The sequence below is a fragment of the Pristiophorus japonicus genome, chromosome 16 (genome assembly GCF_044704955.1).
Source record: "Pristiophorus japonicus isolate sPriJap1 chromosome 16, sPriJap1.hap1, whole genome shotgun sequence".
Classification (NCBI taxonomy): Eukaryota; Metazoa; Chordata; class Chondrichthyes; family Pristiophoridae; genus Pristiophorus; species Pristiophorus japonicus.
The window spans coordinates 99,098,604-99,110,737 of NC_091992.1; the positions used below are offsets into that span (position 1 = coordinate 99,098,604).

The 12,134-nt window shown below is 40.0% G+C and overlaps 1 protein-coding gene across 3 annotated transcripts in view; it reads right to left on the reverse strand.

The window, feature by feature from the left end:
• LOC139226673 (myosin-10) overlaps positions 1-12,134 on the reverse strand; it is a 151,815-nt gene that overhangs the window by 77,574 nt on the left and 62,107 nt on the right. For all 3 annotated transcript variants that reach the window (XM_070857595.1, XM_070857594.1, XM_070857593.1), the window contains exon 4: positions 3,820-3,847. In XM_070857595.1, coding sequence (XP_070713696.1) covers positions 3,820-3,847 — 28 coding nt within the window. The remainder of the gene's footprint in view (positions 1-3,819; positions 3,848-12,134) is intronic.

Genomic DNA, 12,134 nt, shown 5'->3' on the forward strand with positions numbered 1-12,134 from the left:
GAGACAAGGGAAGATCAAAAAGCTTGCTTTCACAACTAAATACAGCCATCCAACTAGCTCCGCCATTAAAAACAGAAAATGCTGGAAATCTGTGGGTCAGGTAGCATCTGTGGAGAAAGAGTTAACATTTCAGGTCTGGCAGATGTTACTTGGTGGCTGCATTTTTTTTTTACAATTCTCGTAACACTCAACTGCTCTGGACCAATGAGTTACAAATTTCCCTTGGAGCAGTAATTTGGGTTCAACACTACAAGCTACACCATGGGAGAACTAGAAAGAAGCTGTGACAATAGATTAGACAACTATGGCAGCTGGCACTGCAATGGTGACACCTGGTGGCATCTATTAGCCAACTTGGTCATGCTGATTAACTGAATATGCTGGAGTAACCAGCAGATAACTCATCAGGTTGACATCAGTTGTGTTGTTAGATGCATGACTGAACACCAGGTCGCATTCTTTTCATAAAGGCCACTTCTTGTGCTGCTTTGAAAGCAATAATTTCCTGTAGATAGCTACACTGCAGGAAATTGGAATCAGGCCAGAATTAGTCTACAAAAATGTGTTGTATCTGCTGTTTTTGGCACTCAAAGCCACAATTTGGGATTTCATTGCACTGAAGGCCTGTTTAGACCATATGTCCTTGTAAGGCAATGTTTAAACAAGCCTCCTCCTAAATCAAAACCAACAATTTACCAATTGCATTCTTTGGAAGGAACACCCAAAGTCTTGGTCACTTTTAAATTTGGAAGCTACAAACAAAAAAATGTAATAACTGCATGTCTTTATGTGGCCAAAGTAGGTGAATTTAGAACCTTAAAACTAAATTTCAAAATGGTTTATGCAATGTTCTGGCATCAATAGTTAGTAGATTATAATGCTGCCAATAGTTGTGCAACAGTATATGCTTAATACAATTATGTAGACATAGGCAACATTTATGCAGATACTTTAGAAATGGGGCTGCCAAATTGTCGAGATCAAACATGAACACTGACATTACCATTTAAAGCACGCACACTGTTTGCTTAACTGAACCACAATCAAGCATGAAAACCATTAAGAGTTGGTTGGCAATAGCATGATTGAGTCACCAGCAGATATGTTAAAGTGGAAGGATATTAATTGGTATTCTGTTGACATAACTGTTACAGCCTAGTGCTTGTTTAGTTGGTTTGGTTCCATGACTTCATTATGTAAAAGTGCAAAGATTTTGTAGCCATTTCATTTAAATTACTTATTCAAAAACAATTTAAATGGAACAGATTCTACAAATCTAAAAAGGTAATCAGGTAAAACTTCTATGGTGGAACTAAAAACTGATTAAGCACGAGGAGTGCAAAATCTCGCAATAATAAAATTGCAGCAAATATTTCTTAAACTCTTCTAGAGGTCATCATGGCTTCTCCAAGATGAGCATTTACTATTAGGAACAAGGTTTGTAATGCAAGTTACAATTTCATTTAAAAGAAAAAATTAAGCTTAGCTTAAATAGTATTGTGTGTTTGAAATACCAGGAAAAGGATTTCCACGAGAGGGCTGGGCCTTGAACTTATGGGGGTAAAATGCAACTTTAGCATGGACACAAAATGACCAGCAGCAGATTAGCCACCAGTTTATAAACCCTGCCGGCTGCCTAGTCCACTACCACTGGTCTTGTGCCCTTGCCAAAGTTGAATTTTAACACCCTTGGTTCCCAGCTGAAGAGGCACCTGCAGCTCTGAGCATGCATTAGAGTATATGAATGGGTTATTTTAAAATAATAATGACAGCAAGACTGGTCACTAGGTCAGGACTTGATCTTTGTAAGCCTCCCCTCCTGCAGTCCTGTGCATTAAATGAAATAAAAATACAAGTTAAAGCTCCCTCCCAACCATGGCAAGCCATTAGAAGCAATTTAGATTACTTTGGTTTATGAAGAAAGTTGAGCATGAATTCAACTTTTTCTGAAGTTATTGTGAAACAGTAAATGTTATAGTTGATCACCTGCAAAAATAGGAACATAGGACTGATTCGATGAATTTTTTAAAAAGCTACAGGTCCTAAAGTCTAAAAACTGTGCATGAACTCGTGGTATTTTGTTACAATAATTTCATGATTACATTTAACTTGTCCTAACTTTTTTTAGATGAATGAAACCTCAGGAAGTACCTTTCACCAGACTCAGATGATTCAGGAAGTTGCAAAATCTCTTAAAATCACAAGTGGTGCACTGCACAACTATGTTTCCTAATATAAAGCCAATCTGAAGCTTCTTCAAACTCAAAAGTGCACGTGTCTTGTTCATTGTTTTATAACAAGCGCATGCAATGAGGAAAGGTTATTCAAACCAAAAGCCTGCTTCTGCCACCAACCACTACAACCTTACTTGATCAAGGATTAATCTCTGCACAAAATTCTACATATGTACAGATCTCTAAAAGGTAATCCATCAAAGTCCAAGATATTACTCTATCACCACTTTTCAACCCTGAACACAGACAACACTGACTGTGTTAATCAACAGTACCAGCTTTTGCTGGGAGTCAGTTCCACATATCTATTACTTTGTTTGGCAGTGGTGGTTGGGGGGGGGGGGGGGGGGGGGGGGAGGAGGGCGAAGCGGGTGGAGCGAGAAAAAAAGTGTCAAAAACAATGTCTTCTAATCTCTAGTTTGACTTGGGGCATGGTAATTTAAACCCATCTCTAGTTCTGTGCTTGCATTCTAAAACAGGTCTACATTTACACTTCAACATTTAACAAAGAGGGATCAGATCACACCCTCAATCATCTCAAGGTTAAAAAAGTCTCTCCATAATCTAAGCACCTCAAGTCTTAGAATCATCCTTCTTTCTTCTCATCCTTTTGAATGTCGGGAACCCAAAATTGAACTTGATATTCCAAATGTTGCCCATCAATAATATAAATGAGATCAGAATAATTTAATTGTATTTTATCTATTTATATAGCAATTTTCAGTCTACAGGAATGGACTGAATAAATCTTTAAAGCACTGAAAAAATTATTTACCTGGTACCAAAGTTAAAATCCATTAAAGTTGCCGAATTGAAGTGGGATTTACAAACTTGTATAAACTCAAGATTTGTACAGAAAATGATAAAAATTCCTCCAAATAAAGTATTTGAGATGGGGTCATGTAACTTATGGGTCTGAACATTGAAAAAGGAATGTCCCACACAAATTATTGTTAGAGGTGGTCACAAATACTGATGTACAGGCTTAACTTAAGTCCTTGAATCTCATGTGTGGTCATATGCACATAGTTAGATCAATCAGTAATCATCCCCCTAAACTACATCTCCAAAAGAGGACAAGGAAATCCAAGCCATCGATAGCTCAACATCATGATTTCAGAACGAGTCATTATTTTTCTCTGGTCTGCAGCACACTGATGAGGTCAAGTAACAGAATGAGGAGGCAACAGTTTGTGTATCAAGCCTCAACCGAGATCATTTCTGGATATAGAGAATGATTGTTTCGGAGGAGAAAAACACAAATGGCTACCAGAAAACAAACATAGACTGAAAGATTTCTTCTCTGCATGAATGGTACACTGAACCTATTCATGACAATAGAATGCATAGTGAGTTTGCACAGTAATGCTTCTGGACATTGCCAACTCCTCACATTGTAAAAGCATGTACCACAGTTCTACCATCTGATTCACATCATTTTTCATTTGGGGCTAGCAAAGCAGAGCTCAGTACATAATTACATTAGTTCATAAAAGGAGCTATTCTTGCTAGCTGCCAATTGCATCATCTAGCTATAGTGGTTAAACAAATTCTTGTGCATCATTCAAATAAAATATGTACTTACGTGCAAAGGATTGATTGATCCTCACGGTCTGGAAAAAGAAAAAACACATTAAGCCAATATTCAGCATGGTCTATTTTTATATTATCTTTGCTATATGTGACATCCCTGACCATTCTCAAGCAAGGTCTTTCAAAATTTCAGGCATGTTAAATAGACTTCCAAGGAACTGTGGCACCTTTATAGTCTAGAGTTTATAAAAATATCATTACTTTAAACACAAAACATGAAGTTATGAGAAATTTGACATTCCACAAATATAAAAATTAGTTTCAGGGCCAGAACAGTTGTTTAGCAGGCATCATCCATCATAGGCGGCCCCTCAAACAAGGATGACTTGCTTCCACAAGAGTTCAGATATTTCAATGAAGGTCCCAATGTTCTAGTCCTGAACTCCAATTGAGGGGGTGGAAGATGCCAGTGCGTGGATTTTTTTATCCAGTGGCAAGGGTTGAACCAGGACAACTGGAGACCTGCTCTGCTGCACGGACCTAGTGCGCACACATCGCAGTGTGGGCAGGTACAAGCAAGTCAAGTATTAGCAGGCAATACGCTGTTAAAACCCCAGATACACCTATTTCAATAAGGCTCAACGTTTAATGGAGTTTTTAAACAGCTATATTAGTGCAGAAAAGCTCAAGTTTGTTTCATTGATTTTAGATTGCTGACTATGGGGAGGCTGGGCTGACCATAGCGCAGCCTATGTCAGAACAGTGAATGATGACAATGCAACTTCAGGATTTCTAAGTTTAGATGCGCTAAATGCTGAAGTTATGGTGAGTTTTAGAGGGGTAATGACAGCAAACGTCACCGCAAAATCCTGGCCATTAGCACAAAAAGTAGTGAGTCGCCTGGGCTTAGTGAGCCAGATTGTTAGAAAATGGACCACAGGCTGTAGTTTAGAAACTCCTGCACTAGATCCATTACAAGTTCTCCAATATCATTGCCTCCCAAACTGCTTAAATTGTGTGTGTCAAAAAGGAAAATATCCCAGTATTCAATTCCAAAATCTTCTTGGGAAAGTTTATGTAAAGCTGCTCTCCAAGTCACTATAGTCCAAAATACTTGAAGGTAGTAATCCAAAGGATTTCCTTTATTGATGCAAGTCGTGGGACAAAGCGCCATGCACAACATCTTTGAATGTAAATATTGGAGTCAACATGGTCAAATGCTTGGTTTGGTTAAAGTTCAAAATCAATTAGCACCAGATTAAATGTTGAAACCTGTACAATGGTTTCCTCAGCAAGACAGAACCATTAGACAAACATCAATGTCAAATTAAAATGTACTCTCCTTTCCATCTGCCCTCTTGCCATGGCCATTGGAAGAATCCCAAGACAGAACGAAAATGTCTCAATCTGATAAAGTATAACAGCCTGATAAACTAAAATGAACATCGTTTGCCAGAGTTGAAGTGTTCCAAAAATGGGAAAAAATGGGTATTGCTCCCAAGTTTCATGAGGTGTAAACGAGGTTGCTTGCTAGTAAAGAAGCATGTGTATCGCAGCATGCACTTCCAGTAGGACAGGTGCCCTTGTGCTGATTCCTAACCTAGTTTATTCAAACATGTCTAGGAATTCATCTAAATTTGGAAACAATATGGAATATAGCTGCAAAGGCCAAGACCCCCTCCAATTACATATACACTTAAAACTGAGGTTAGATTGGCAGCACCTTCCAAATCCCTGACAGCCATAATGGTCAGAGGTTTTCATAGACTGCATGGAGCCCACAAAGTAATGGGGACCATGGGAAGTGTGACTAATGAGATGACCAGGTCAAGGGAGTGACTGATTATGGGAAAAGTTAATATGGAGGGAAAGGTTTAGGAGGGAAATGAAATCGGGGAGGTCAGAGCAGGGCAGGTTGACATAATTATCACCCAGATGAAGTCACAGCGCAGAGGTTGAGGGAAGTCCGTGCAGAGGCTGAAGGGAGGTATCTTTGAGGGGGGCAGGAACCCTGGTTGATTTTACCCTGACCACCTTCCTCCCCCAGCACCCCTTGCTACAAGCCCAAAAAGTGCCAAACCAATTATTGTACTTCAACTGCTTTGCTGTCTGACCTCAAGTAATCCAGCAGACAAAGGATGAACCTTGGATATCCTGGTCCTTATGACTCCATACCACATGCAATAAGTAATTGTGGAGCTCCTCACAGGTTTCAAATTACTAAAGTCCTATTAATCCTTTAATATTAATTTGTAAACTGTATTTACAGATCCATGGTCACAGATGGAGAAACAAAGCAATTTGTGCACATTGGAAAAGGGTTAAATGCTTTGGGCCAGCAGAACACACTTCAGTGAAGCTTTTGAGTAAGTCATCCATACTTTATAGAATTTTACAGCACAGAAAAAGGCCATTTGGCCCAATGCTGGTGTTTATGCAAGAGTCTTCTCCCACCTTATGCATATATCCAACATATCCAACAATTACATGTGTTTTTGAAATTGAGAACATTACAGTACCCATGGGTGCAAGACAATTATTTCCCATACAGCTATTAACAGCCATCAATACATCATTTGGGAGCCAGCATAGCCCCTTAACTGTAGGGAAATGGTGTCATCATTGAAAGCAGATGACCCACTATTCCAAATGCTTTTGGCATGCCAATTAAAAAAAAAGCTTCATTTTTCTGACTTTTATATTATATTATGTGGTGTATTTGGACTTCCAGAAGGCATTTGACAAGGTGCTACATAAAAGGTTACTGTACAAGATAAAAGTTCACAGGGTTGGGGGTAATATATTAGCATGGAGAGGATTGGCCAACAGAAAACAGTCAGGATTAATGGTTCATTGTTTGACAATCGGTAACCAGTGGGGTGCCGCAGAGATCAGTGCTGGGACCCCAACTATTACAAGCTACATCAACGACTTGGAAGAAGGGGCAGAGTGTAACGTAGCCAAGTTTGCTGATGATACAAAGATGGGAGGAAAAGCAGTGTGTGAGGAGAACACAAAAAAATCTGCTAAAAGACAGACAGGCTCAGTGAGTGGGCAAAAATTTGGCAGATGGAGTATAATGTTGGAAAGTGTGAGGTCATGCACTTTAACAGAAAAGTCAGAGCGCAAATTATTTAAATGGAGAAAGATTGCTAAGTGCCACAGTACAGTGGGACCTGAGGGTACTTGTGCATGAAACACAAAAGGATAGTATGCAGGTACAGCAAGCGATCAGGAAGGCCAATGGTGTCTTAGCCTTTATTGCAAAGGAGATGGAGTATAAAAGCAGGGAAGTCTTGCTACAGTTGTACAAGGTATTGGTGAGGCCACACTGAATACTGCATGCAGTTTTGGTTTCCATATTTACAAAAAGATATACTTGCTTTGGAGGCAGTTCAGAGAAGGTTCACTAGGTTGATTCTGGGGATGAGGGGGTTGGCTTATGAGGAAAGGTAGAGTCTCTACTCATTGTAAGAATGAGATGATTTTATCAAAACGTGTAAGATTATGAGGGGGCTTGACAAGGTGGATGCAGAGAGGATGTTTCCACTGATGGGGGAGACTAGAACGAGAGGGCATGATCTTCGAAGGGGCCACCCATTTAAAAACAGATGGAGGAATTTCCTGAGGGTTATTAATCTGTGGAATTCGCTGCCTCAGCTTTGGAAGCTGGGACATTGAATAAATTGAAGACAAAAATAGTTTTTTTTTTAAACGATAAGGGGATAAGGGGTTTGGGGGAGCAGGTGGGGAAATGGAGCCGAGTCCATGATCAGATCAGCCATGATCTTATTAAATGGTGGAGCAGGCTCAAGGGACTGTATGGCCTACTCCTGCTCCTATTTCTATGTTCTTCTATTAGTAGAATAAGTTCAGACTTATAACCTGAATTCTCACTTCATGCATGTTCAGCCAGCTGTATTAATAGATTGCAAAAATACAAGTTCTTTGCCCTGTTTCCTAGGATAACAACCAACATGCTACCCTAAATGGATTATTGATACTGCTAGCACCTCCCCATTTCTAAAAGTTTTTCCAGGTTCAATATATTCTGTCTTCACATGTATTAAAATACATTTAAGAACAGTGTTTTATCCTAAATTGGAAAAGGGGGCCGGGGGGGGGAGAAAGAGAAGTGACTAAGCAATAAAACGACTTTTGCATTGCCATTGCAGACCCTGGATGGCCAGCAAAATGTGAACTGTGCAGTTTAGAAATTTGGAGTGGCTCCATTTACAGCAATTTTATGTCCCACTTACTGTAGCAGAACCTGGATTGTCTGCATTACCCCCTATCATTTATACATACACGGCCAAAGATTGCCCCAAGAGGAGGAAGAGCATCCGGGAGGGCGCCAAGCACAGTCTCGTCGCCGAGAGCATGCAGAAAGCAAGTGATGGCAGCAAAAAAGTCTTCTCACCGAACCTTTCCTTCAACGACTGTCACAGGTGGGACACACTAATTCACACAATGGACTGTTCAGTCACCAGAGAACTCTGGATGCAAGTCTTCTGATTGAGGGACTGCCTATGATGATTTTCATGTCTGCAACCAATGAATTACTTTTGAGGCGCAGTTATTATTTTATAGACAAACAGCCAATTTGCACAGCAAGGTCCACCAAACAGCAATTAGATAAATGGCAAGTTTTTTTTCAGTGATTTGTTGAAGGATAAATGTTGGCCAGAATACAGAGCTCCCCTACTGTTCTTCAAATATTGCCAAGGGAAGATCAGCAGACTGTCTGGAGTTATTAAACATTGGGAGGGGGAATATAGTTTTCAAATGTTTAAAATGTCTTGATAAAATACTTTGATTGCATGGATACCAAGGTGCAAGGTCTTTTACATCCGTGAGGAACCAATCAGTACAAGTTGCTCTTGCAACCTTTCCCTCCAGCAATCTTTCATAATTGCTGCCACTGCCCTTCAGCTCCTTTGACACTCAAGATTTGAAAAGAAACTAAGTCGAAGGAAAGCTGTAAAGTTATTCACAAGCCAACAGTCAATCCATGCACTCAGTTATCCATCATTTGCATAGACTTCAGGGGAGGGGCTGGGCCAGGGGTCAATGGTAGATAATCTAGATTTCAATTATTTGTGAAAGACTATGGAGGTACTCATACTTTGCCATGCCACTATTGTGCCAAGTAATGGATACATTGAAATCAGCAGTGTCGATGGCAGTTTCACACTGCATGTTCTGCTCAGTTGTACATTTCAAAAAAGTTGGAATAAAATATTAGTGCATTGAAAGGTTATCTGTCCCTTTGTGGAGCTAGATCTTTAGGTGGAATGTTTACATAATCCATCTTAGCAAAACTCATGTCAATTTCATACTTCAAACTCAGACAGCTTCTGAATAAAGCTTAGTGTGTTATAGAACAGATGGCTGCGACCTGAATTGTAAATGGAGATGCAGTCATGTACAATATATTAGCTGAGGCAGCCCCTCTATTCAAAAAACTGATCAAGGAGGCAGAAATCCTACTTTGGCTCTGAATTTGCGACTCCTACAGGTGCATACATGCCCATAGAGGCCCCACAAGTTCTGGGTTTAGGCACGCGAAGCGCCTAAACTCGGAACTTGCGATCGGTCAAGAATCTGGAAGTGGAGGGTCTCTGCCCAGCGAATGGCCTTGCAATTCTTATGACAGATAAAAGCTTTTACTAGCACAAGAAAACAAAATAGCAGGAGTAGGCCACCACCTCGAGCCTGCTCTGCCATTTAATATCATGGCTGATCATGGACTCGGCTCCACTTCCCATAACCCTTTATTCCCTATCGCTCAAAAATCTGTCCATTTCTGCCTTAAATATATTCAATGACCCAGCCTCCACAGCTCTCTGGGGCAGAGAATTCCATAGCTTTACAACCCTAAAATTATTTCAGTTTTAAATGGGTGGCCCCTTATTCTGAGACTATGCCCCCTAGTTTTAGTTTCCCCTGAGTGGAAACATCCTCTGCATCCACCTCGTCAAGCCCCATTATCTTCTATGTTGAGAAGATCACCTCATTCTTCTTTACTCCAATGTTTACAGACCCAACCTATCTTAACTCAACCCCCTCATCTCTGAAATCAACCTAGTGAACCTTCTCTGAACAATCTCCAATGCAAATATATCCTTCCTTAAATATAGAGACCAAAACTGTACACTGTACTCCAAGTGTGGCCTTACCAATACCCTGTACAGTTGTAGCAGGACTTCTCTGCTTTTATACTCTATCCCCTTGTAATAAGGCCAACATTCCATTTGCCTTCCTGATTACTTGCTGTACCTGCATACTAACTGTTTCATGCACAAGGACTCCCAGGTCCTCTGTACTGCAGCACTTTTTCTCCATTTAAATTATAATTTGCTTTTCTATTTTTTCTACCAAAGTGGATAACCTCACATTTTCCCACATTATACTCCATCTGCTAAATGTTTGCCCACTCAGCCTATCTATATCCCTTTGCAGATTGTGCCCTCCTCACAATGCTTTCCCACCCATCTTTGTATCAGCAAACTTGGCTAATTTACACTCAGTCCCTTCATCCAAATCATTAATATACATTGTAAATAGTTGAGGACCCAGCACAAATCCCTGCAGCACCCCAGTAGTCACTGTTTGCCTGCTGGAAAATGACCCATTTATCCCAACTTTTCAGTTAGCCAATCCTCTATCCATGCCATGCCAACCCCATGAATTTTTATCTTGTGCAGTAACCTTTTATGTTGCACCTTATCAAATGCCTTCTGGAAATCCAAATACACCACATCCACTGGTTCCCCCTTATCCACTCCTTTTTTCCCCTCAAAGAACTCCAGCAAATTTGTCAAACATGATTTTCCTTTCATAAAACCATGCTGGCTGTTTGATTGAATTATACTTTTCCAAAAATGTCCTGCTACTGCTTCCTTAATAATGGACATCAGCATTTTCCCAGCGATAGATGTCAGGCTAACTGGTCTATAGTTTCCTGCTTTTTGTCTGCCTCTTTTTTTTAAATCGAAGAATTACATTTGTGGTTTTCAATCTGCTGGGACTGCCCCAGAATCCAGGGAATTTGTCAATTACAACCAATGCATCCACTATCTCTGCAGCCACTTCTTTTAAGACCCTAGGATGGAAGCCATCAGATCCAGGGGACTTGTCTGCTTTTAGTCCCATTATTTTACCGAGTACTACTTCATTAGTGATACCTCCCTCCCTATAGCCCCTTGATTATCCACTATTGGAATGTTTACTGTTTTCTACTGTGAAGACCGATACAAAATGTTTGTTCAACATCTCTGCCATGTCCCTGTTCTCCATTATTAATTCCCCAGGCTCACCCTCTCGGGGACCAACATTTACTTTAGCCACTCTTCCTTTTTATGCATCTATAGAAAAGATTACAATCTGTTTAAAAAACTCTTTTTAAAAAAAGACAGAAAAATACATCTCTTCAATAACATTTAAAATCCTGTTGTAGGGGAAGTTTATTTTTAGACCCTTTACAATATGTAAATTTATTTTGATGAAATTTTTTTAAAACATCATTTAAAATTAGTGTTTTTGGGGGTATTCCCATTCATACTTGGAGTTCTGTAAGTACAGAATCACCACAAGTATGAATGGGAATGCTCCTACTTGGATAGATTGGGCAGCCCACATGATCCCAGGGACACGTACGTGCACTCCTGGGATATGTAGGCCTTCGCGTAGAGGTCCAGGACCGCAAGTTACCGAACTTCAGACCACCAAATTTCAGGTTGGAGGCATTCGGCCACAGGAAGCCTCCAACTACAATTTCTGGTCAAATTTAAGACAATTCCTCATAGAAACTACAGCAAAGGCAAACATATGCTGATGATGCATTGTCACAAATTGTAACCAAAGCTCAAATGGATTAGAAACAAAGTGCCACACTTGCTCGTAATTCTCAGCTGGATAGTCTGCCAATTCAGGATTCACACATCTAATCAGCAGTTGAAGTTCAATCATTTGGACCACCAAAGAGGCCATCGACAGTGCACTGTACCAGCACAGTAACTTGGCATTCAATTGTTAACACGCCCCTCAAAAGGGAAGCCACACAAGGCTGAAATACTAACATTTAACATGAACATTTAAACTGTGCTACTACTGGTGAAAGTGGCTGTCAAAATTTCAATTTAGGATTCAGCTCATCATTTGAATAGGGCCAAGAAATTCCCCCAAACTCAAATAAGAGAGCTCTCAAAAGTTAATGTTCTTCAATTTATTGTGTCAAATGTTTGCAGCAAGGCACAAGTCAAATTGTGAAAATTGTGAATGCAAGGCTTCAAAAAGGTTACTGTTCTTTCCTTACTTCAAAAAAGAGATTAACTTGCTTTTGTTCCTTTGGCAAAATTATAGAAA